Genomic DNA, 27,568 nt, shown 5'->3' with positions numbered 1-27,568 from the left:
CTCATCCCAGAAAAATATGTTCTTTACTCTGTTTAAAGGGGAAATGAACAGGCTTTCCAATGGTATAAGTTATTGTTTCAACAGAGAAACAATCTACCAAACTTGTTGTGTTGTTTATATACATAACATCCCTTAATAATGTGTACATAACATCGCATAACAATATGTATATAGCATCTCATAATAATAGGTACACAAGATCCATTATATTGTGTAATAATCCGCGAAGAAGAGCCCGTTGTAATGTGTAAAGAAAACCCCATAATCAGTACATAAAATCCCATATTGATCTGTTCGAGGGCTGAGACAAACATATTCAGCATCGCTCCGAAGCTTTGGTGTCATAAATAATTAATGAAAAAAAGAAAAGAAAGAAAAATCTTTCAAAACATTTAGATCCATTCACATCTATTGTATGTTAATATTGACACAATGTGAGCTTTATCATTTTCTTCCTCCTTTGAGATAAACGTATTCATTTGAATGGGGATACGAGTACCGAGGTCCCGATGTCCCTCGCTCATCCATCCCCTGTATTTTCTCTATGAAAAAGAAAACATAGGCCATCTTAAGAATCATCTCATATAAGAATTGTGGTTGAAAAATATACTGTTTTGTGGGCGAAAACTATTAATTCGGCGGTTTTCTCGCCTTCAGTTGATGCTTCATATCCATGTGGGTCAAATATGGGAATTCAGAATGGTATGAAACGACCCAGGTAGGATACGTACATTACGTAGACTTTGTTGCTCTATGGCAGTGGTTCTCAACCTGTGTGTCGGGACCCCCAAAATAATCATATTTTAAAGGGGTACTGTCACCTAAAGGGGTACTGTCACTTTAAAAAGTCATCTTAACCCTTCTTGTGCCTATCCCGAACAAGTTCGGCTTTATTTCAATCCAATACAATATTTTATTTGCTATTTTACTTACCCTGAGCTGCTTGGACCAACGTGGGTGGTCCTGGCTCGTCCAGCGCTTACCAACGAGAGACGCTAGATGGTCCGACGATTTATTCCATTGAAAATGGTTTAAAATAAAGTTTAGAGCCCCCCCAAAAAACCTCAATCTATACTGTCGGCGGCGCGACGTATTCCGGGGTGCCTATCCCGAACTAGTCCAGGATATTTAATAAAATGAATTAATTAATCGGAGGCCTCAACGAAGCCCCGGTCTAAATTTCCATCCATGCCCCGGGCCGAGACTCGGCCATCCATGGCCCGTAATCGGGCAACGGCGGCGCGATGCGGCGCCGTTGCCCGATCCAATGATAAGTCACATCTTTAGAGAGGATTTTCTCTGAATTGTGTTTCCAGACCAGAGACAACGTTTTTTTGCGACTGAAATAGCTTTAGATCGGGCTTCTAAAAAATAAAGCAGCTAATGGCTAAGTGTAAGCTAACTTCCTCCTCTCGTCACCCATAGCAGTGGCTGGAGTGAAATCCCAAGGCACTTCGGGCAGTGTTGACGGAAGCTAGAGCGAAGGCCTATAGAGATATTTCTGGCACTCTAGCGGCACCTTGTGGCCCCCGGCATTAAAGCAGTTAAAATATGAGTTAATATTTTTATGATGTCATTGTTGGAATGCGCCAATCAAATTAATTGACTGTACTTAGACTACTTACTGTACTGGTCAGCTGTTGTTGGGGGGCGAGGGGCAGATTACACTGTGACATGAGCTTCAGACTGTTTCAGACCGTTTTCAGAGAGACCACGGCACGTGACCTACTGTATCATACTATTATAATTTCAGGGTGTGTCAGCTGTGGACCCCCCACCCTGACGAGCACTAAGAGTTGGGGCTTACATTTTGTATAACACGGTTCTATTGTGAAAATAGCAGATCTACATGCTTGTGTGTATGTAGATCTGCTATTTTCACCATTTCTGCCTCTAACATTTAACAATTTGGCCAATGTTTAATTTGTCATTTTAGAGGTATTAAAAAGTCCTTAAATTGTTACTTTAGAAATGTGCATAAACCCTCTATACACTTAAACCTTGTTGGTTTGTTTACTGTTGAGTGAGAAAACAATGTTGCACATTAAGTTACCTGTAATCATCTGGGGACCCCTCAAAATAATTTGGGGACCCCCCTGGGGGTCACGACCCACAAATTGAGAACCACTGCTCTATGGAAGCACATTTACAGCACAGTGTCAGATGATGAACTGGGTGTGGAGTTAGAACCTTACACATTGGATTAACCACTTCAACCTTAGCGTCCCTATTCTGGGTGTGAGCATTTGGCGACAATCATTAGCCGATCTACAAGCTCACATTGTGCCTTAAAACCCTAACGTTCTTGGATATTTCATAAAAAGCAATGCTTAACGGCTCAATCTGCAGTTGCTCCAACTGGTTGGCTGTATATAGAATTGATGTGGCTGTATGGGCAGCATTCAGAATCAGAAATTTCTATTTTTTATTTTATTTTATATATTTATTTTACCTCAAAGCTCTAATATCAGTTAATTTATGAACGGTCCGATCAAATAATCAATAATTATCGCAATTTTCATATTTATTACATTTGTATTAAATTCATCCCGTGTATGAACACAATGTTTTGTTACACAGAGATGCATGTTGAAAACCATGTAAAGCATTGTTTCCCAAACACTCGGTCGGGACCCATGTTTAGGTTGCGGACCCATTGTTATGGGTTGTGAGAAAATGCTTACTTTTTTCTTTTCATTTCCTTCAAAAATACAGTAGGATATATATATATATTGTTTCAAAAGATTTTCAAAAAAGATGTATATATTTTTTTAATACAAATAAAAAATTCAGATAATTTCAAATAATTCCTGCTTTCCAGTGTCCACAATGCCTCGTGGTGCGAGGCGTTGTGTGCTTGTAGATCGGCTGTTTTCACTAGTTTAAATCACTTTTAAAATGATAAATGCAAAACAAACGGTTTTGGACATCACCGACAACGACGATATGCAACTACTCAAGTTTTCCAAAACATTTCTAATCTAAATTATGTCAGAATCAACGCATTGGTCAGTGGAGGAGACATTGGGTTTAATCGCTGCCTGGTCCAAACCTGAACAGCAACACAACAACCCCTCTGAATTTATGAACCAGAGCACTCCAGCACTCTCAGCACGTGTGTATTTCCCAACACACCCATATAGGAGCCTAGATCGTCTCCTTTCTCCAAACTCTTGTCCTCGTCTCCTACTGTATTTATTATTTTCTGATTCTGTAAATATTTTGTATTTTGTGTCTCACTGACTTCCTGTCATTTCAAATGGATGTTGATTGTGTTGATATGGTTCCAGATGTAATAAACGAGGTTGATCTATCATCATGTCAGCTTAGCAGGGGTCATCATCAACATGTCCATACGCAGACAAAGTGTTTCCATGCAGTGTTGTTTTTGACAGCAAATTTTGATTTAGTTTTAGTCATAGTCTTTTTAATAAAATGTCATTTAGTTTTAGTCATAATTTAGTCACCTGAAAAGTATTAGTTTTAGTCAAATTTTAGTCGACTAAATATCATAAGATTTTAGTCAACTAAATCTACAGTTGATTTAGTCAACTAAAATGTATTTTTGCAGGCTTTGATGGTATCATAATGACTGATTTTACTTTTCTGCGACGCGTTGTGAGCTGCTATTTTCAGCACGCAATACCTGAGAGCAACCAAACATAAAATGACTCTCTTCAGCACTAGTCCCTCCCTTGCGTTTTAGTCTAGTTTTTATTTTTGTTGACGAAATTGTCAATATATTTAGTCTTAGTTTTAGTCATCACATCTTAGTTTTTATTTCGTTTTTATTTAGTTTTCGTCAGTAAAAAAAATGCAGTCGACAAACATTTTTCGTCATAGTTTTAGTCGACAAAATCAACACTGTTTCCATGGCAAGACTTTTTCCTTAGGCGTCTTACTGGTAATTATTGTTTGGTGGGAGGTGGCACTGATGGGGCGTCTGGGGACCCCCCAGAACATTTTTAACACATTAGATATTCTGGTTCGTTTTGGGTGTTTGATACTTTTATTATCTACTTTTATCTTTTATCCATTAAAATGCTAAAAGTAGGCCTACAGAAATTGATTTGATGATGAGTGACGCTATTAAAGAGCCATCTTTAATAATAACCAGTAATTCATCACTATCTCTTTATGATGGCATTAAATTACAATTTATAGAGTGTACAAATGGACCCGTATCGGTCCATAACCCAGAGCGTACAAATGGACCCTTACACGTCCATTTGGGGTTCATTGAGGACGTTTACAGTGTAGATTGAGGTCGAAGAGATTTTTTTTAATGGTCCCAAACTGGAGGTCTTTGAAAAAGTGGTTTAACTGATTTTGATGCTCATTTTGCTGGGTAGTGGGTAGTGGGTACCTCTGGAACACATCTCAAGGACCCCACTTTGAGGACCACAGGCATTAAGGACACCAATGAGCATGCTGGGCCCACAAGGAAGGGTGTACCTCCTGGACGGGTAGGGACACTATTAGTTAGGGAAGGTTAGCCAAGTCTTTGACCTATCTGGGAACTAAATGTTTATACCAATAGCTTTCTTCGCAAATGGGGGTCTGCCATTATTCTGAATCCAATGCAAGCATCTGTTTTGCACGAAAAACATTCCTTAGGCAAAAAACGGCTCCCACAAAACATAACTATGGTTTTCATCCAGATCAAAAAGAACAGTCTAGCCCCCCAAACCCTTTTAACCACTAGACCTTTTTTTATTGTATTTTTTCTCAAAATAGATTAACACTCAGAATAAAATAAACAGAGAACTTTATAGTGTTGATTGGGGTCCCAAAGTTTAAAATATTGTAGTGTAATTTAAATTCATATCAAACAGGGGGATTGACGTTATAGCTCAATTGACACTGTTTGTTTTATAATATAAGAATACATAGATATAACTTGCAATATATTAACACAGATACAAATTGATTGATTGATTGATTGATTGAATACTTTATAGAATTTTGCATAGGAAATGCACACTGCACAGCACAGTTCAGATACAAAGTCGACTAATAGGATTTTTAAACCCAAGAAAGCACTATGGCTTACATTGGGGATCCTTTGATACTCAATAGAGACATTATAGTTTGTAATGTCTCCCCCCCCTTTTTAAGGTATCAAAGGGGTCTTAGTTATAGGTCTTTATATTGTCACTAACTGTCATCTGGGGACCTACCAAAAATAATGTGGGGGTCCCGAAACACAGGTTGAGAACAGTCTATGGTTGAGAACCAGTGGTCTAACAATCTATCAAATAGAGGTGGGACGTTTGCGAACGAATCAAGTCTTTTGAACGGCTCTTTGAAATGAACGATGGGATCCGGTTAGCCGTTCCTTTCTAATGAACAGTTGTGGTGGGGAAAAGTACAAACATTCTTGAAATTCTTTACTAAAAGAAAAAGTATCAATAGCGCAATGTAGAAATACTCTGCCACAAGTAGAAGTTTGGAATTAATATATACTTGAGTAAAAGTACAAAAGTATTGGTATCAAAATGCACTTAAAGTACCAATAGTAGAAAGTACTCGTTATGCAGAATGTCCCGTTTCACAGGTTTTCCAATGAGTAAAATGTAGAAAAATCATAAGAAAATAGCAGGTAGGCCTATGTATGTACCTATATGTACGAAATAAATGTATATAGGGTTGAAGTTATTGTAATTATAATCAAAATCTACAAAGTAACAGGTAACTAGACTGAGCCAGTCTTTTGAACGGCTCTTTGAAAGGAACGGATCCCAGAGATCCGGGTCACTTCAAAGAACCATAAATCCCATCTTTACTATCAAACTGCTCCTGGACACTTCCGCCTGCGATCCTTGCTGCGAAGCCTCGCGAAGCCTGCGATCGACGTGCTGACATCACGGTAAGCATGTTTCCCAGTGTTTTGGTTCCATTCAACTTTGCAGCCAAAGCAACGCAGCACACTTTAATCTTTTACAACAACATTGCTGACTTAAAGTCACTAAAACAAGAGAACAACTATTAAAGGGTTGTTTTGTCTCCTTTTTGGTAGAGACTTTCTTGCTAATCCCGCATTCGTTCGTGCTGTTTGTTTTGTTTAGCCATTATCTAGTTGAGCTCCATACACCGGGGGATGAGTAAAGACAAAGTTAGCTCAGTGCAGACTTGAGAAGACAACCTCTACTAGCCTACTAACCAGGTCAAGTATCCCTGCACACTGCAATGAGGGGCTACCTATGGGGGCTACTCGACCAGGTGGAGAAGGAATGCATGAGTCTCCGATTAACAAGCAGGACATGATGCTGCAGCTTTATTTATGAGTGATTCCTAAACCCACCAGGCTTGAGTTAAGACCCGCCTCGCGGAAACGCCCCTCTCAATAAAAAATGAAAGTGCATAATATGAACCAGAGCAGTATCCATTCTAGGGCTCTGATATGAACGTTTAGTGCTCTTAATAGTGCAAAGCAATACTGTACCTACTACCTACCTACCGTACCGATCCATTACAATAATACACGCAGCCTAATACGCCCAAAGCCATATCCAAACTTAAACTATAACAATCAATGTAACTGATGATCAGTAAGAGTTTTTATTTTGAGCACAGTAGTGACAATGAATAGCTTTCTCAGTACGTTTTTCTCTTTTGCAAAGTTACAAAGTTTCCCTTTTTTAAGCACAGCACAAAGTAAGTTTCAGGTTTTTTGTTTAGCACAGTTTATGAGCACTGTAGTGACAAATGAATAGCTGTGCATTGTGCAAATGCAGGCTTTTCTCAGTACAAGTTTTAAGATTGTCTTCATGCCTTTACTTTTTCATTACTTTTGATGCAGTAATGGTCTTTCTTTTTAAGAGATTAGAAAGTCCTTAAATTGTCACTTCACTGCCAAAAGATTAATGTGGGGATCCCCCTGGGAGTCCCAACCCACGGTTTGAGAACCACTGTGTTAAAGGAAGCATGCAAAAGAAAATGTACAATCTGACCAATATGCGTTCCTTGCCCGACCTTCCTTCCCCTCCTGTTTAGTGTGTGTATAGGCTGGTCCAGCAAAAGGAACATGGATAAACTAGTGTTCAGGGAGGAGACTCATCCCAACCGGCTCCTTGAGGGTCTAAACAGGCTTCGGCTCAACAGCTCATTCTGTGATGTGACGATCTGCTGTGGAGGAAAGGAGTTCCCCTGCCATCGCAATGTACTAGCCTCCTTTAGTCCTTATTTTGAGGTAAATGCAACTTTCTACCACTTTTTCTAGTCACATGTTCAAATACTGGATTCTGATTGGCTAAATTCCGGAGGTTATGGCAGAACAACCGCCGCAGTTGTGTGAGGACGAGATCAATGCGCCTCAGTGTACATCCGGGGACTTCAGGAGGTAGTCGGAACACCTTTCCCCCAACCAACATATGACGGTCGTAGCGGTCCTATGTTTACTAACGTGCGTACGACGTCGCCGATTTATTTGGATCCAATGCAATCCGCCAACTTTAAAGCCCCTTTTCTCTGAACCTATGCCTTTCTGGAAGCGAACAGCCTCTATTTACGGCCGGAACGGTCCTTCTAACTGACGTTAGCTTAGCTGTATGCTAGACATCTTTCTCTGCATGGAGTTGGCGTCATCTGGTGGTGAGTAGAAGATGTTGTTTGTGGAACTATTTGCTGTCGTCGCGGAAGTTTTATAGGCAATAATGATTGTAACTTAATATCCTTGCAAGTTACAACTATGTGTTTTCTTTCATGTATACGGAAAAAAGTGGTAGAAAAGCTATTTACCACTCGGGGTCGGACATTATGCTCTGATAATGTCCTGTGTGAGGGTGTTATCGGACTCGGCTTCGCCTCGTCCGATCACCCCCTCACACAAGACATTATCAGAGCATAATGTCCTCTCACTCGGGGTAAATTGCTTACTTACCACTTAATATTAGGCCTCCTTTGCAAATGTTAGATTTTGTTTTTACACTAACATTATACTTTTTTTTATTTTTGTTTATCATATGAGACCCAACTAGACGGCACTCTGTTGAGGTGCCAACTTAGGCCATGTGCACTTGACATGACCATATATGGCCTACTTGTGTGCCAGCAGAATTCCATATTCCATAGGGATTCCATATTTAGGACAACTTTGTTTTTTTACAACAAGGGTTCATATTTTAGATTGTAATTAGAGAAAAGAAAATATGAGTGTTAAAATGTTTTCATTTACAGCTTTCTATTGATTTAGCGATATTAGTATTTTGATTTCAAAGGGTGGGCGCATGCGTACAAGTGGCTAAATATGTCTTTTTAGACACAATAAGCCGTCTATTTCTTTGTTACTATTTACACCAGCCCCCATAAGTCACATCTGCCCATGATGATGTGGTGCATTTTGGGAATGAGCTTATATTATTTTGCCACTTGACACAAATAAAATAAAATCACTAAAACGATTGAAAGAAGTAAATGAAAACATTTTTCATCTTTTCTTTTCTCTAATGACTATCTAAAATATGAACCCTTGTTGTAAAAAAACAAAATTGTCCTTTAATGCAATGGCTTTCCTGTGCAACAAATATGCCATATGAAGTTAATAATTCACCTTTTCAACCTGCACAGGCCATGTTCACAGCTGGAATGATGGAGTCCAGACAGCACAGCGTTAACATCAATGAAGTGGAGCCTGAAGAGTTTGGCTTGCTGGTGAACTTTGCCTACACCTCGACGGTGGAAATCTCCACAGCAAATGTGCAGGTATGTATCATCACAAAACATTAGTCGTCTCCATTTTATGACCCTTCTCTGTGCTTGAACCACTTTAACCCTTATTTTATGCTTTAGCTGTTGAAAAATAGAAGACATCTAAAGCTCACAGTGCTGCGCTGCGAGCTTGTAGATCTGCTATTTTTGAAAAATCGTGAACATAATTTTGTGCAAGTCCTGGAATAGTTTTGACCTGATTCTATAAATCCTCCTTCTAAATCAGTGGTTCTCAACTTTTTCATGCCAAGGACCCCAAAACTACATGCATTTGGCCGTGGACCCCCAACCTCAAAATATGTTGTTCCAGGGACCCCCCAGAAGCAAATATTTAAATTACAAATGTTTGCCTTTAAAAAGATAGATTAAAAAAAAATTAAAAAAAATAAGATTCTTCAAAAATAGCAGTTCTAAGAGCTCACAGCGCGCGCTTGTAGATCTGCTATTTTTCAATAGTTAAAGCATTAAATAATTCTAGGCCTAAATGGGCTGCCGCTAAAAGAACATATATTGTTTATTGGGTCCAGGCACTGCTAGCAGCAGCAAACCTGTTTAATGTCACTGCTGTAAAAGACGCCTGCTGCCGTTTCCTGGAGCTTCGTGTCATGGATGCACAGAACTGTGTTGGCATTCACCTCTTTGCTGAGACCCACTCCTGTGAGACACTGGAGCAACGCAGCATGGATCACATCCTTGATCACTTCAGTGATGTCTATCAGCAGGTCAGTGATTGAGAGATCCATACATTCACTAGGGGTGCAACGATTAATCGTAATCAAATCGATTATTAAATTAGTTGCCAGCTAATTCAGTAATCATAATCGAATCGGCAACAATTCTTTATTAGCACTGTGCAGGAATATAGGGTCAAAAACAAAAAATATGACATGAATATTTATTTTTAACACATATGGTGCCAACCCAGAGTTTCCCGAGTTTGTATAGGGACTGTCGGTTATGACATCACCGCAAGATTCGGGGCTTAACTCCGCCCACTTTGGCAGCCATTGCCATTGCTAGGTCTTGGATGCATCAAGATCAGTCTGTACTAGTTCTACTTGTTGAGCAAGCAAAGATACTTTTACTTCAATTGCTCTAGGCTTTGATTGCATTTCAATAAAACCATATTTGATCAACATAACGATCACACACATTTTACTGTTTATAGGGAATGTTATATTATTATAAACCGATCTTTTATCGCGATTTTAGCGTGATATCTTTTTATTGGGAGACAATAATGAGCACCAGCAAATGAAAGCAGACATTCCAGGGAATATGGACACATTTAAATTTAATTTTTTTTATGAAAATTGACCGAGTAATGGCCGAGTCAAATAGCAAGTGGTCTTGGCAGTGGCCCAATAACTGGCTGTAGGCACGCTATGTGGTGTAAAGTAATTAAGTATATTTACTTAAGTACTGTACTTAAGTACACTTTTGAGTTCTACTTTGCCAATATTTTTACTTCTTCTCCACTACATCTCTGATCCAAATATTGTAACATTTTAGGCCTACTGTTTATAGGGAATGTTATATTATTATAAACCGATCTTTATTTCCAAAGCATGGATGAATGTGATTGATTGATTGATTGATTGATTGAAGAATTTATTAGAAGTTTGCAATAGAAAAAAGTACAGTTTCATGACAGTACAAATCACTGGTTCAAGGTCAACTAAAAGGAGATCCTAGAAAGCCGAGGCTTATTTCCACAGGAACCACACTTTAAGTATCTCATATAACATTGAAAGACAGACAAATGGCTGTTCTGATCTGCTTGTGCTCTTTCTGCGCTCATGCATGGACAGCCGAAGTCGCGATTTTAGCGTGATATCTTTTTATTGGGAGACAATAATGAGCACCAGCAAATGAAAGCAGACATTCCAGTGAATATGGACACGTTTAAATTAAACATTTTTGATGAAAATTGACAGAGTAATGGCCGAGTCAAATTGCAAGTGGTCTTGGCAGTGGCCCAATAACTGGCTGTAGGCACGCTATGTGGTGTAAAGTAATTAAGTATATTTACTTAAGTACTGTACTTAAAGGGATAAGAAACCCCGCCTCTAATTTGTTTTATGGGATTTCAGAACATGAAAAGATTTCTAAAATGTAGGCGTGGTTATCTGCCGTTGTGGGGGGAGGGGGTGGAGTAATGCGTCTTGTAACAGAGAGAGACAGACCGAATGCAATGGCTTTCCTGTGCAACAAATATGCCATATGAAGTTAATAATTCACCTTTTCAACCTGCACAGGCCATGTTCACAGCTGGAATGATGGAGTCCAGACAGCACAGCGTTAACATCAATGAAGTGGAGCCTGAAGAGTTTGGCTTGCTGGTGAACTTTGCCTACACCTCGACGGTGGAAATCTCCACAGCAAATGTGCAGGTATGTATCATCACAAAACATTAGTCGTCTCCATTTTATGACCCTTCTCTGTGCTTGAACCACTTTAACCCTTATTTTATGCTTTAGCTGTTGAAAAATAGAAGACATCTAAAGCTCACAGTGCTGCGCTGCGAGCTTGTAGATCTGCTATTTTTGAAAAATCGTGAACATAATTTTGTGCAAGTCCTGGAATAGTTTTGACCTGATTCTATAAATCCTCCTTCTAAATCAGTGGTTCTCAACTTTTTCATGCCAAGGACCCCAAAACTACATGCATTTGGCCGTGGACCCCCAACCTCAAAATATGTTGTTCCAGGGACCCCCCAGAAGCAAATATTTAAATTACAAATGTTTGCCTTTAAAAAGATAGATTAAAAAAAAATTAAAAAAAATAAGATTCTTCAAAAATAGCAGTTCTAAGAGCTCACAGCGCGCGCTTGTAGATCTGCTATTTTTCAATAGTTAAAGCATTAAATAATTCTAGGCCTAAATGGGCTGCCGCTAAAAGAACATATATTGTTTATTGGGTCCAGGCACTGCTAGCAGCAGCAAACCTGTTTAATGTCACTGCTGTAAAAGACGCCTGCTGCCGTTTCCTGGAGCTTCGTGTCATGGATGCACAGAACTGTGTTGGCATTCACCTCTTTGCTGAGACCCACTCCTGTGAGACACTGGAGCAACGCAGCATGGATCACATCCTTGATCACTTCAGTGATGTCTATCAGCAGGTCAGTGATTGAGAGATCCATACATTCACTAGGGGTGCAACGATTAATCGTAATCAAATCGATTATTAAATTAGTTGCCAGCTAATTCAGTAATCATAATCGAATCGGCAACAATTCTTTATTAGCACTGTGCAGGAATATAGGGTCAAAAACAAAAAATATGACATGAATATTTATTTTTAACACATATGGTGCCAACCCAGAGTTTCCCGAGTTTGTATAGGGACTGTCGGTTATGACATCACCGCAAGATTCGGGGCTTAACTCCGCCCACTTTGGCAGCCATTGCCATTGCTAGGTCTTGGATGCATCAAGATCAGTCTGTACTAGTTCTACTTGTTGAGCAAGCAAAGATACTTTTACTTCAATTGCTCTAGGCTTTGATTGCATTTCAATAAAACCATATTTGATCAACATAACGATCACACACATTTTACTGTTTATAGGGAATGTTATATTATTATAAACCGATCTTTTATCGCGATTTTAGCGTGATATCTTTTTATTGGGAGACAATAATGAGCACCAGCAAATGAAAGCAGACATTCCAGGGAATATGGACACATTTAAATTTAATTTTTTTTATGAAAATTGACCGAGTAATGGCCGAGTCAAATAGCAAGTGGTCTTGGCAGTGGCCCAATAACTGGCTGTAGGCACGCTATGTGGTGTAAAGTAATTAAGTATATTTACTTAAGTACTGTACTTAAGTACACTTTTGAGTTCTACTTTGCCAATATTTTTACTTCTTCTCCACTACATCTCTGATCCAAATATTGTAACATTTTAGGCCTACTGTTTATAGGGAATGTTATATTATTATAAACCGATCTTTATTTCCAAAGCATGGATGAATGTGATTGATTGATTGATTGATTGATTGATTGAAGAATTTATTAGAAGTTTGCAATAGAAAAAAGTACAGTTTCATGACAGTACAAATCACTGGTTCAAGGTCAACTAAAAGGAGATCCTAGAAAGCCGAGGCTTATTTCCACAGGAACCACACTTTAAGTATCTCATATAACATTGAAAGACAGACAAATGGCTGTTCTGATCTGCTTGTGCTCTTTCTGCGCTCATGCATGGACAGCCGAAGTCGCGATTTTAGCGTGATATCTTTTTATTGGGAGACAATAATGAGCACCAGCAAATGAAAGCAGACATTCCAGTGAATATGGACACGTTTAAATTAAACATTTTTGATGAAAATTGACAGAGTAATGGCCGAGTCAAATTGCAAGTGGTCTTGGCAGTGGCCCAATAACTGGCTGTAGGCACGCTATGTGGTGTAAAGTAATTAAGTATATTTACTTAAGTACTGTACTTAAAGGGATAAGAAACCCCGCCTCTAATTTGTTTTATGGGATTTCAGAACATGAAAAGATTTCTAAAATGTAGGCGTGGTTATCTGCCGTTGTGGGGGGAGGGGGTGGAGTAATGCGTCTTGTAACAGAGAGAGACAGACCGAAGCTGTCAGCAGTGGGCACTTGTTGCTTTTCTATTTCGGAAACATTTTTTAAAACCAGCCATTGGAGGTGTAAAAAGTATAAAGATTCGGCAACTCCATGTTCTGTAAGCTCCATGTTCAGCTCTGGACCACGGAACCAGTGAAGAATGGACGCTAGGCTCGCTATTTGCTGTGTAGTGTGTGTGTGTGTGTGTGTGTGTGTGTGTGTGTGTGTGTGTGTGTGTGTGTCGTGACAGTGCGCGCGCACACACAACGTCCACACACACGAAAACTAGCAGATCTACAAGCTCACAACGCGTCGCGGGGCGCGTTGTTGTGAGCTTGTATATTAGCTATGTAGCTATGTAGCCTAGCTAACTGCCGTAGCAGCAATAGCTTCTCATGTAAACACGTTGGTTTCGGCTCTACGGCTATTAGCTACATACATAGCCGATATACAAGCTCACAAGGTGTCGCTTTCGCGACGCGTTGTGAGCTTGTAGATCTGCTCTTTTCCGTGTGTGGACGTGTGTGTGCGTGCACTGTCACGACACGCACGCACGCACACACACACACACACAGGCTACACTACACGGAAAATAACACAGGCACTACACAGTGTAACTGTCTGTTGACAGAGAGCCTGCTCTTCTCTCTGGCTGAAACAAGGCTAAGCATACAGTGAAACCACGCCCCCCCTTGATACGACTCTGTAAAACAAACGTTAATATTAATTAGATATGCCTACGTCACGTTACACCACAGAACATTGATAGCTAATATTTAATGAGTGGCGCGAAATATTTCTTTTTGACCTAGAAACTGGAAGTACACAGAAATAGCTACAGAGACAGCAGAAAGCTCTGAATCCCCAAGCCTATGGGCAAATTGAACCATATCACTGCTCCCTATCACAAGTGACTCATTGATATAATATATATTTATAGAAAAAGTGATTTTGTGTTTCATGCTCCTTTAAGTAGGCCTACACTTTTGAGTTATATGTACTTTGCCAATATTTTTACTTCTTCTCCACTACATCTCTGATCCAAATATTGTAGGCCTGCTTTTACTCCACTGCATTTATTTAAAAACTTTAGTTAGTAATGCTAGGCCTAGGCCTACTATACTTTGTAGATTTTGATTATTATTACAAAACATCATTAACCACTTCAGCATATAGACCTACATATATTTTGACCATTTGAAAATAGCCGATCTACAAGCTTACAATGTTAGATCCATGCTATTTTCAAAAGATGTTTTGATAACTTGAAAGGCCTACTGGACTTCGACTTGTAATAGAGTACATTGACCAATCCATCTTATCTACAACCAGCAAACTGTCATTGCTGTTCTCCGGTCATCGCTTCCTTTTATCCAAGAGTCTCACAAGAAAGATAGCAACGAACATGGCGGGCGGAAGTGGCCGATTTTCGCAAGGCCACTCCCAGTCCTCACCCCCTATAGGTACCTTACCTGTGCCAACACAGAGTTTCCAGAGTTTGGGCCGTTTTTGAAGAAAAAAAATGTTTTTTGGACCTCAAAAAATTTACTAGGCATGATCGCAATCGCGAAATTGCATGTTTAACCCCCATAACAAACCCCATCTTTCAAACATGGCAGCCATGTTTGTTTACATAATGTAAAAACATAATGGCTGATATCTCATGAATGCCTGAACGGTTTTCCAAGCGGATTTTTTTGTTTGAAAGCTGTGAACAGCGTGCACACACGTGGTGCATGATCTAGGCATGGGAGTGCATGATCCGTGCACTATGAATTACATGGAAGTCTATGGAGACCATGGCATCTTGGACCTTCAAAGAGTTTTAATTGATTGCAACAAATGTGTTAAATTACTACTTTGAAAAGAATTTAGCCTGACAAATATATTCTTTAATCAAATGTATGCAGTCAGAAAAAGGTTATGTTTATTTCAGTCTTTTATTACAACCTAATCTAAACCAAAATGTATTTGGAATTAATTATTCATCTTTAAAGGAGTAGTTCACCCCCAAAATGACTTTTTTCCCCCATTGATTAGTCACACCATGGAGACTAGAGTTCAATAATATTTTAATTTTTTTGTCGCTAAGACAAAAATGTGATAACAATAAATGTACCCCCATTCGTTCCGGATGGGGACCCGTTTCGAAACAGGTCCCCATCCGGAACCAATGGGGGTAAATTTATTCAAATCAAATTTTTGTCTTAGGAATGTGACAAAAACCCAAAAGTATTATTGAATTCTAGTCTCCATGGTGTGACTAATCAATGGAAAAAAAGTCATTTTGGGGGTGGACTACTCCTTTAATGTCTTTTTTGTTAGTTAGAACATGTCTAAAAGAACCTCAAATCAAATGTATAAGGTAATAGCTAAATTTGAAAACCTAAAGATTGACAAATTGTTAAACAAGGGCACACAATGTTGCAAGGTGAGCTTTGGAACCCCGCCCCGGGTTAATCTACCGTACTTCTTCTGCCACTAGGAAGAGTTCCTGTCAGTCTCTGTGGATAAACTGACTCAAATTCTGGCCAGTGACGATCTCAATGCACCCAAGGAGGAGATGGTGTTTGAGGCAGCCATGCTGTGGTTAAACAGGTGTCCAACCCGTAGACAGAGCTTGGAAAAGGTCAGTCCCTCCTCTCTGTTTGAGCTGAAGTTAAAGAAGAAGTCAAAGCAATCTGTTTAAGACTAGCTTTAATTAAGGGGATGTGCTGCCTCCTGGCTGACGAGGTGTCTTTGAGCAAGACCTGGATCCCCTTCCTATGCCGCGCTGATTGCTCTGTGAATGAAATGCATACTGTAAAGCTCTTTCAGAGAAATGTGTTATATACACTATTTATTATTTCTAAACTGCCTAGAAGGACGCTGTCACCACTACTGAGTGGCAGTAAAAAACAGGAAGAAAGGTTTGTTGCGACCATCAGGTCGCAGTTACTATGAAAAGCTCCACCGGCTGTCCTGTCACGTCAAACTTTTGCCCCTACACTTATCTCTGGAAACATTGGCCCTATCGATGCCAAACTTTGCACACACACTTCTTGGATGGCAAATCACATGGTGGCCCTCTTCTAGCGCCAACATCAGGCGATTTTCGCAAAACACATCTTTGGACACTGCTCCTACAGATTTTTGCCTAAAATCACACAAAGCGTAGTACACAGTATCGTGTCATCAACATGGATCTGTCCCATTTCCCATATTCCCTCCTGATTGGCTACGATTGCCTTCTAAAGTTTGTCTATGCGATGTGAAGGTCGCTTATCTCCTGATTAGGGAGTCTTACTGGTACTTATAATGTTGACTATCATGAAGAAGATAATGTCCCTTCATTGCATTTTTGTCTGTCACACATGTTCTTCAAACCTGCTCCCTGTGGACACCTAGTACTGATGGCTTTGTTACTGGAAGTTTAATGTAAACCTTTTCTAGCTGTCAAAAGGGCCATTCACACTGAAGACTATATTTAAAAATCGTTCTAAATCAAGTAGATTTAAAGGCCCAGTTCACCTCTGGGACAACCAGATCTTATTTTATTGTTGTTTGGGACACGATCAACACAATCCTGAGTTATTTTTTGTGTGTTTTGAGATATTTTTGTATTTCAGCATGACTAGTGTGTCATCATGATGCATCATATGATGCAAAATGCATCACTAGTTTAAAGAAATGTACTATGTGACCATGCGTTCCTTCCCCTCCTGTTTTGTGTGTGTATAGGGTGTGCCAAATGCAGTTCTAAGAGCGGCCATTTCTTGGGTAAACACAGCCTTACACAGGTGTTCTGATTAGACTATAGCATTAGTTCTATGCAATCAAACAATTGAAACACCTGTGTTTTTACCCAAGAAATGGCCGCTAAGGACTACAATGACGTAGGCGCTGGCACACACTATATAGACTGATCGCAATAATGACTACACATTAAACATCCTAATGTGAATACATTTATAAAACTTAACACCTTAAACCCTCTCACCTTAGTACACAACTGCACAACTAGGCTTTCTTCTTGTTGCTAAAATAGCTCAAGTGTCTCAACAAGATGTTTTGAGCTTGTAGAATTGCCATCTTTAGTGAACGTTACTCCCAAAATAGCCAAATAGGATACAAATGTTTGTTTTGTTGCGACCTGTCGGTCGCAAGTTACTATGAAAACCTCTACCGTCTGTCAGTCCCTCCGTCACGTCACACTTTTGGCCCTACTCTTATCTCCGGCACCGTTGCCCCTATCCATGCCAAACTTTGCACACACACTCCTTGGCTGGCAAACCACAACCTCCGCCCCTGATTTCTCGCATGCCCCTGTTCTAGCACCACCTTGAGGCTGCGTGTATACATGCGACCTGACGGTTGCTTACTGTATCTCCCAATTAGGGAGTCTTACTGGTCTTGTACTTGCAACTTGTCTTGCAGCAGCTGTAGAGAAGTGAAGGCAATGTTTAGTGCAGGGGTCTTCAATGTTTTCAGGCCAAGGACCCCTTAGTTGAGAGAGAGATGAAGCAGGGACCCCCACAACCTTTTCAGAGATTCCATATAGTTTCTTTGTTTGACAGCACTGTCCTCAGTATATTTTCAATTCATGTCAATTTCAGATATTTAACCACTTGAACCATTAACTTGACCTTTCACTCTGTCTGCTCTTTTACCCCTCTACACCAAACTTCTTTGCCAAAAATAGCCGATCTACAAGCTCACAATACCTCTATTTTTGGCTAAAGTTCTCGGAATATGGACGCTAGGGTTCAAGTGGTTGATATAAATAAAGAGAAAAAAGTTTCTATCACACAAAGATTAGGAGGACCCCCTGTAGTAACGCTGTTGGACCCCCTGAGGGTCCTGGACCCCCTGTTGAAAACCCCTGGTTTAGTGTGGTTCACATAATATTCAGTTACAACTTTGTGTCTTATTTGTTCTTTCAGGTTTTCGAGCTTATCCGTCTGCCCCTCCTCAGTCCCTCCTACCTCCATGATGTGATAGAGTGTGTGGATGTGGTGAAGGAATCCCAGGGATGTCAGTGGCTCATGTCCGAGGCCAAGAAGCAGCATCTGCTGCCCTCCTGCCACACAGCTCTGCCACGTTCACCCACTGGTAGTGGTGCCCTGCCTGCACAACACATTAGTGTTAATTTTATGAGACATCTAGTCCATTTTCAATCGCCCTTGTTAGTTTTTATCACATTTAATCAACCTCATCCTGTCTTTTATTTAGTCAAGTTTCAGTCGACTAAAGGTCAAGCCTTTTAGTCTTTATCTTAGTCCAAGACAACGTCATTTTAGTTAGTCTCGTTTTAGTCGACAACAACTGTTGACATTTTAGCAGTAGGAGCGAGATCATTTAGCGACCTACAACCGGGTCGCGACGTGGTCGGTAGTTTTCAGCGACCGGGTCGCTAAATCCAGCGACCGGGTCGCTAAATCACCGACCGCGCCGCTAAATCGACCGACCCGGTCGCTAAATCTACCGACCTGCCTGCAGTTTTAGGTCGGTAGATTTAGCGACCCGGTCGGAAGATTTTGCGCCCCAGTCGGTCGATTTAGCGACCCGGTCGCTCGCTTTAACGACGCGGTCGGTGATTTAGCGACGCGGTCGGTGATTTAGCGACCCGGGCGGGAGGTTGCGTGGCAGGTTAGCCTAACTGAGGTAACGGTCGGGAGGTTGCGTGGCAGGTTAGCCTAACTGAGGTAAGGTTACTGAGGTTAGGTTTAGGGTTAGGGTTAGGGTTAGGGTTAGTAGGTCGGTGGAAGCGACCACCGGTCGGTGGATTTACCTACCCGGTCGCTGGATTAGCGTCCCAGTCGGTGGAATTAGCGTCCCGGTCGATGGAATTAGCATCCCAGTCGGTCGATTTAGCGACCCGGTCGCTCGCTTTAGTGCCGCGGTCGGTGATTTAGCGACCCGGTCGCTCCATTTAGCGACCCGGTCGCTCGCTTTAGTGCCGCGGTCGGTGATTTAGCGACCCGGTCGCTCCATTTAGCGACCCGGTCGCTCGATTTTGCGACCCGGTCGCTGAAAACTACCGACCACGTCGCGACCCGGTTGTAGGTCGCTAAATGATCTCGCCCTCTCTCCATTTTAGTCTAGTTTTAGTCAGGACAATTATTTTAGCAAATAATATAGAACATATTATCCATTTTATCTCAAATTATTTCACATAGCATTTTCTCTCATCCTTTTGATGAAAAACACAATTTTAAGGAATACAGTACAATACAGTACAAGACCACACCTGGTTATAGAACCAATGATTCTAGTTCAACCAACCCAGTACAACAGTACAGTAGGCTACATCAAGACAACACCTGGTTATCCCAGTACAGCTTAACATTGTCTGGTCAGAACCACCAGCCCAGTGGCTTTTATTCTTTTATTCGTTTTTATTTGTTGACAAAATTGTCAGTACACTTAGTCATAGTGTTAGTCATCAGGGCTTAGTTTGTTTCTAGTTTTTATTTGTTGACGACATTTAGTCTTAGTTCAAGTCATCAGATTAGTTTTTATCTAGTTTTTATTTCGTTTTTGTCAGTGAAAAAAAGGTAGTCGACTAACATTTTTTGTCTTAGTTTTAGTTGAAGAAATTAACACTACAAGACATGCATGCATGTTACATAATAGATTTATACAAATTCTTTTTCATGGAAGCACAGATAGCGTGTCTGTGCTTCCATGAACGATTGGGGGGTCATTCGAAAAATCAAAGAAATATTCTGTGACTGCTGGAAAAGGCTGAAAAATGAAAAATAGCTGGCAGTGGTTTGGTTAAATATTCTTGGCAGTGAATGTATTTGCCTTGACAAGTTCAACCTGACCTCATGCTCATACCTGGTGCTGTGTTTGTGTTCTACCCTCTCTGTATATGAAGTGATCTTGATGGTGGGAGGGCAAAATAACTATGGCTTTGAGATGGAGGACGTCGACTGCTTTGATCCCTTGAACAACCGATGGAAGAGGCATTTTAGAATATTACTCCTCCAGATTTTGTCCAAATCTTCTCACCCAAATTGGTACACCCTATCTCTATAGTCATGGGATCAAGATGCATCTGTCAGTCTGATTCTGACTACGGTTGGCTTTCAAAGTTCACGGGAGGTCTCTGTTTTGCACGAAATGTCACTAACTGGGTCTGTTTGATTAATTCTGTCATATCTCCTATTCCATTCTGATAGGCTAGGATTGGCACCAAAGTTTGTCTAGGCAACCTGGCAGAGACCTGTGCTTCAAAGGGCACAGTTTTCTAATCCTTCCCTCATGTTGACAATGAATGTTTTTGTCATGTGTCTTCCTGGGGCCTAGGTGGCACTGTTTGCCATCGCAAGGTGCACACGTACAACCCTGAAACATCCCTATGGACAGAAGTTGCTCCTATGCAGCATGTTTGTCGTGCTCCAACTGCCTGCACACTCAAAGGAAAGATCTACGCCATAGGTATCATACCCTTAATGACTGTTTCATAATGAACTGATTTCAACTTTACTATAGTTTTAGCACATAACAATAATCATAATATCAGCCCACCAACAGTCGCTATCCTTTTAATTCCTGTGAATCTATACAGGCGGTCGGCATCTTTCGCACAACACAGCCCTATTCACGGTTGAATGTTATGATCCCAAGACAAACCAGTGGACCATGTGTGCCCCCATGAAGAAACCACACTGCCAGCCATCCGTGGCTGTGGCTAATGGACAGATCTATGTACTCGGAGGGGAGACGGAGGCTTTTGACACAAGGTACCATGTTTTCTTTGTTTTTGTTCTTTTTTCTTGACAGTCAGGGGCCTTTTCCACCGGCAAAGAACCGGTTCCAGAACCAGTGCCGGTTCTTGTGAACCGGCTTGCGTTTCCACCAGATTGAACCATGATTGAACCAGAGGAACCAAGGATTGTGTGGTTCCCGTTCGGAACCAACTTCTACGGTTCGGAACCAACTTCTACGGTTCGGAACCAACTTCTACGGTTCGGAACCAACTCCGGTTCTTGGTGGAAAAGCTCACCTCTGGTTCATCCCATAGGCGGGAGAAAGAACCAGAACCGGTTCTTTGCCGGTGGAAAAGGCCCCTCAGTGTGTCATAAATATCAACATTAAGTTTAATTATGACGCCACATCAAAATTTTCATCATATAGCCTACATGCCAACCTTTAGTTTTACATCAGGATGTAATGATCATCAGACACAGTCTCAGCAATAAGTCTCAGAGCAATAAACCACCGATCTAAGACGCCCTAAGGGCAAGAAACGATCTCGCCCTTGGACATTGGCGCGTGCACGTGTAACGCCCGGGATTCGAACTCGGGTCTCCCGCGTTACAGTCCAATAACAAAGGGATATTCCTGTGGAGTCTGGACTGAGAGATACTAGACTTTTGAAGCCATCGGCCATAACACAATGTCCTGCTGCCTCTGCATGACCGTTGATGATTTCCAACAAGTGCTTCAAAAGATAATCACAAGAAAAATAATCACCTGCATGGAATGTCTTGACAGAAAGTAACTCATAACATGCCCAGGGTGGAATTGTATGATAGAGATTAAGATTAAGATTCCTTCCTACTATTTGTCACATTCAGAGGATAATTCAAGTACAAAATCTTGATAGTCCGACGTCCCATTAGTCCAACGGTGGTTAGGTTTAGGCATAGTTTAACTAAGGTTAGGGTTGACTAATAGGACGTCGCCCTGATTCAAGCTTTCCTTACAGCTGCAATGTTGGTGGTGAGTTTAATGTTGTTTAATATAATCATATAGGACTTTTCTGTTAGGATGTATGGGCTATCAAAAGTTTGTATTGCAACTTTTTCCATACCAGACGTTTCTCTCATGTTTCTTGTTGGTCTCTCTTCTTATAGTCCCGAACGTACCATGGAGCGGTATTGTGATCAGACAGACTCGTGGGAAATTATCGGTCAGATTCCTGAGAGTTATCTTCGCCACCGTGTCCTATGTGTGCCTCTCAGGTTGCGGAAGGATGCACTCGCACAGGTAGTTGATGTTATAGTACAGTAGTACACTGTACTATTCTCTTTAAGGGTTTACAAATATACTGTATGTGTACACAAGGAATGGTAGACTGTAGTTAATGTAGTTTCATGTATGTGTCCTTGTCCACCTAAAGGCTGACAGGCGGGCATTGCAGAATAAGCCCCTCCTACCTCAGTGATGGCCGTCCTCAGACCACGCCCCTTATAATCACACAGCCTGCTGATGGACCTTCCACATTTCTGCCATGTGTACGCCTCTTGTTTTGTTTTTTGTTACATATTATATTGTTGAACATATTGTTACATATTATACTGATTGTACTTTCCAACACGTTAGTCTTTGTAAGACAGTTTGCACTGTGTGAAGCCCAGACCTTTTTTGCTTTACACACAGGTCCTGGAAGTTAATCTTCATTTGTTACTTAAATAATAAAGTAATGAAACGCTGATAAAAGATGTCTTTATTTTCTGATCAATTGAATACTTTATCAACAGTTTGCAAAAAAGTGCAGAGGTACAGTTACACCCTGATGCTAAAGTGCAGAGTTACAGTTGCACCCCGATGCTAAAGTGCAGAGTTACAGTTGCACCCCGATGCTAAAAAGATAACACAACAAGCCCTCTGTCTTGTTTCCATTGTGGTCCTATGTACTGTACATACTATACAAATGAAGGACCACATTGCTTTCATTGTGGTCCCATGTAATTCATTCAATTTCATCCAGCTCAGCAAAGGGACGTTTCACTTTCAAACACGTTTGGGAACATTCTCATGTGTACTCAGGCTTTTGTTTCTCACCCCAGACAGTTTTAAGTTGATGGATTCAGTATTTCGATAGTTGATAGTCGTTTTATCAGACACGTCCCCTTCCCTATTCAAAGCCATTGCAACTTCTACTCTACTTTAGTTATGATAGATTTAGCGAAAATACCTGTACTTTTTGCTGGTATGTTGAAGAAGAACAAAACCCCCTAAGGATCCGCACCGCATGGACCTGCTCTGGTCCCAATCGGCCGAGAAACGTCTTCTGGAGGACGCCTATCCAGACAGGACGGAGGATGGGCCGGAACAAGCCGCCGCACAGCAGCCCTTTCTGGGGAGGTTTGCCTTCTTGGACTCTTCCAGATACGACTGACCTTTCACCTCAACAAGTATACATGCAGTCTGTGCCTACAGTAATGGCCAGATGATCTGGAGACCTGAAGCTGTGTGTGTGCAGTATAAGCATTCTGTGAAGCCAAGCAAGTTTAGCCTGTGTAATGATGATTCTGTGTTCTCTAACATGACAACTAACACCCCTGATGTCATCATGAATGAAAACCATAGGGAGGTACAGTGTTCATTCTCGAGGTCGGCTGTATTTTGATTACTGCAGGAAGAAGCCTTTCTAACCAAAGTGCTGAAATATCATATGAAAATCAACAGCTAGAGCAGACCATCTCACAGTTGGGCTACAGATGTAGACACTGAGAGCCACTACTGCTACACATGCACTTCTTCCATATCGGAATCACAAGGAGAATCAACTTTATTCTCACATCACATTTTGTAGTTAGACTAGATAGAGGATAGAGGTAGAGTAAGAACAGGAGGGAAAAAACAGGTCAAATAATCAAAAGATAGACATACAAAGAGCATTGTGCTAGCAGGTACATGATGTTTAGAACATTGGCATCATATGCAGACATGTACATTACATAAATGTGCAGCATGCTAACATGTAGCAGCAGTGTTCTTAAGGCGCAGTTCACTAGTCTACAAACTACAATATGACTTCACTCAGGTTTGCGTGCGTGGGATCAGAACTACATTTGGGTGTTCGGTGCCTCCTAGATGTCGTGACCCCAACCAGTCCGGCTACTGTGATTGGCCTTTGATTCAGCCCAACGTCAAGTTCATTCTGTCCCGCAGAGAAGCCATTGAAAAGCCATGGTAGTTTGGAGAGGGCACAAGTCCTCGTCATTCGGCGCGCCTTCGACAGTGTCCAAGGAAACATCGCAGCTCCCAGTAGGCCCCCGACAAGTCCCGTAGCAATAATGTTTTCCCCCACCCACATTAAATTAATAAGATTTATTTTATTTGAAATTACGTTTAAATCCATTTTCAGACCACTTTGAATGAGAGGCCGCCTGCTCTGCCGGAAACATCGCGAAAAAAAGTTATGGCCATTTGTATATTCACTGTCCCATTAGTCTCGCGTGGCCAGACTGTTGACTCCGCGATTAGGAAATGCTCCCGTCATACAGTCTGGTGCATCGAGAGAAGAATGATGAGTACCGGTTAAAGCGGAAGTGAAGCCTCCTCGTCACTTCCGTTTCCGTCTCACATCGCACACATTTATCATTATATAAATAAAAATCATATAAGCATGTTTAGCTTGCTGCTTAGCAGAAATGACATTTTAAAATATATTTTCTTGAACGGTAATGCCCGTTTCCATTACTCGCCGTTCGGGAGCTGCTGTTCCAGACTATAGCATTCAGAGATTGTGGAATAGTTGTTTGGCTACGCGAGACTACTGTCCCATTGACTCCACTACACAGGAAAGGAAATATATTATAAAAAATAAAAACTCTGCTTTAAGTAGCATGTGAGGGGTCAAACTGGAGGGTTTTCATGATTCTGAATCCATTGCAAGCATTTGTTTTGCACAAAAAACATTCCTTGGGCTAGAAAACGAACCAACACAAGTGTGAAAAGTGATGAGTCATCACTTTTCACAGTCATCACAGTGATGAGTCGTCACTTTTGACAGTTTTGTTGGTTCGTTTTCTAGCCCAAGGAATGTTTTTTGTGCAAAAAAAATGCTTGCAATGGATTCAGAATCATGAAAACCCTCCAGTTTGACCCCTCACATGCTACTTAAAGCAGATTCTTCTTTTTTATAATATATTTCCTTTCCTGTGTAGTGGAGTCAATGGGACAGTGCATATACAAATGGCCATAACTTTTTTTCGCGATGTTTCCGGCAGAGCAGGCCTCTCATTCTGTGGAAAACTAATAGATATAACAGAAATAAAAAGTGCGGCAGAACATCACAGGTTAAATCCTATTCCTTGAGCTTTTGGGCATGTGGATCCCCGACTATAGTGCCCCTTTTTCAATCGTACAGAGTTTTCAATCATACTGTGACATACACACTGCTTGAACGAGTCTCACCACCAACAGTGCGAGCTGTGAGCCACATAACTGTTCGGCGGCAGTATGAAGCAGGCACGTACACACATAGACATCAAAGGGGCTTGAGCCCCTGCCCTTTTACCCGTCTGTAAACCGCGCCCTCTCCAGACCATGAATGCAGTTTTTACTGTGGTGAAAGAAACACAAATGCCCCCTTTCCATGCCATACCTGATGGCAGCATTCAAGAGAATTGCCTTGTTCAAACTCTCCTGAACTTTAATGCAGCAAATAGTACACAGAGAATTACCCTCTCTGTGTAGAAATCCATGCTGTTACGCCAGTATTCACTTGATTGTGCTTGGTTCAGTGTGGTATCAAGCACCGAAAATAGCCGACCTCCAAGCTCACAACGCGTTGCAGCACGACACGCGTTGTGAGCTTGGAGGTCGGCTATTTTCAATATTTTCACCAAAAGGCCCTTTTTAGAAGTTTTAGCCCCTGCCTCTCTAACATTCTCTGCACGTCCTTGGTATGAAGTGAAATTTGTCTGTCAGACATTTTTATGTCTGCCGATAACTTAGTGGAACATAGGTCTTCGTGCAACAAAGAAAGGTAAATCCACATTGGGTAAAACCACATAATGAAGTGTGAACATAATCTACTACATGAGGACACTAGACCAGGGGTCTTCAACGTTTTCAGGCCAAGGACCCCATAGTTGAGTGAGATGAAGCAGGGACCCCCACAACCTTCTCATACTGTAGATTCCATATAGTTTCATTGTTTGACAGCAAAATCATGTCAATTTGTGTTTTCAGATACATATTTAACCACTTGAATCGTCAATAACTTGACATTTCACTCCGTACTTAGTCTGCTCTCTACACCAAACGTCTTTGCCGAAAATAGCAGATCTAAAAGCTCACAACGCCTCGCAGCGCGAGGCGTTGTGAGCTTGTAGATCTGCTATTTTGGCTAAAGTTCTCAGAATATGGACACTAGGGTTCAAGTGGTTAATATAAAAAAGGAGAAAAAAGTTTCTATCACACAAAGATGTGGAGGACCCCTTGTAGTAACTCTGAGGACCCCCTAGGGGTCCCGGACCCCCTGTTGAAGACCCTTGCACTAGACCAACATAAGGGAAAGTGTTCAGCTGGGGGTGCCTGCCTGGTGACAGGCGGGGGTGTTCAGGTCTTGATCAACAGTCTGATGGTATAAATCTGGTGCTCTAGCTCTTGGTACTGCGGCAGGGCCCCTTGCCTGGCCGTGGTCGCAGTGGCAAGGGGTGAGCGGATTGTGTCCCGGGGAGGTGAGTGTCTGTGGCGAAACTCTTAGAGCTTTGACTCCGCTCCGCTTCTCGTGTACATTTTCTGGAGGGAGTGGAAGCTCACCTCACACAATGCACTGGAAGAGCTGTCTGGTTGGAGAGGCTGGGGCCAGGGTCACGGTTAGGGTCAGTGTTGGGGTCACTAGGGTCAGGGTTGAGGTCAACAGGGTCATGTTTAGGGTCAGGGTTGGGATCAATAGGGTCAGGGTTGGGATCAATAGGGTCAAGTTTAGGGTCAAGTTTGAGGTCAACAGGATCAAGTTTAGGGTCAGGGATGAGGTCAACAGAGTCAGGGTTGGGGTCAACAGGGTCAAGGTTGAGGTCAACAGGGTCAAGGTTGAGGTCAACAGGGTCATGTTTAAAGTCAGAGTCGATAGGGTCATAGGGATAGAGATCAATAAAGTGTAGGGGGAGGGGAGAAGAGGGGGAGGGGCAGAGGGGAACACCGGATGAGTTTAGAGGAGTGTAAATACTGAACACCCCCCCATCATCGCCCGGCTGGGCTCCCGTCAGTTTGGCCCCGTCCTCCTCGTCCTTTTGGCAGCGGGTGACGAGGCCGTTGGCGGGGGTGGGGGTGGCGTGGCGGTGCTGGTGCAGGTCGATGGTGGTGGAGTAGATGTCTCGGAGGTTGATGACTTTGGTGTGGCGGTCGCGGGTCTCGTGCAGCACGGCGTTGGCGCATATGAACAGGAAGAGCCCCGCCCCCATGACCAGTGGACCCACCACCTTTAAGTTCTCGTTGCAGAGATACCTGGAGAGAGAGAGAGGGAGAGGGAGAGAGAGACATGAGAGATTCAAAAGCCTATAATACGCTATCCTCGCGTAACCAGGCTTACTCATCTGCGAAGAGAAAA

General features: G+C 41.7%; 2 protein-coding genes across 2 annotated transcripts in view; both read left to right on the top strand.

Annotated features, from left to right (window-relative positions):
* Nucleotides 1-1,823, top strand: part of LOC308306494 (zinc finger and BTB domain-containing protein 14-like) — a 15,422-nt gene extending 13,599 nt beyond the window's left edge. The window contains exon 10 of the mRNA XM_080751512.1: nucleotides 1-1,823. This exon is cut by the window's left edge and continues 1,755 nt beyond it. The gene's annotated coding sequence lies outside the window, so the exon portion shown is untranslated.
* Nucleotides 1,824-20,585: 18,762 nt separating this feature from the next.
* On the top strand, nucleotides 20,586-22,571 carry LOC308306558 (kelch-like ECH-associated protein 1A). Its single transcript, XM_080751589.1, has 4 exons — nucleotides 20,586-20,712; nucleotides 20,843-21,017; nucleotides 22,134-22,266; nucleotides 22,400-22,571. The coding sequence occupies exons 1-4, from the start codon at nucleotides 20,652-20,654 to the stop codon at nucleotides 22,442-22,444; spliced, it is 414 nt and encodes a 137-aa protein (XP_080607715.1). The 5' UTR covers nucleotides 20,586-20,651; the 3' UTR covers nucleotides 22,445-22,571.
* The last annotated feature ends 4,997 nt before the right edge of the window (nucleotides 22,572-27,568 follow it).

This window comes from Nannobrachium achirus (genome assembly GCF_963921795.1).
Source record: "Nannobrachium achirus genome assembly, chromosome: 21".
Taxonomy (NCBI): Eukaryota; Metazoa; Chordata; class Actinopteri; order Myctophiformes; family Myctophidae; genus Nannobrachium; species Nannobrachium achirus.
The sequence above is the reverse complement of the archived record's forward strand: the minus strand, read 5'-3'. Positions and strand labels throughout refer to the sequence as shown.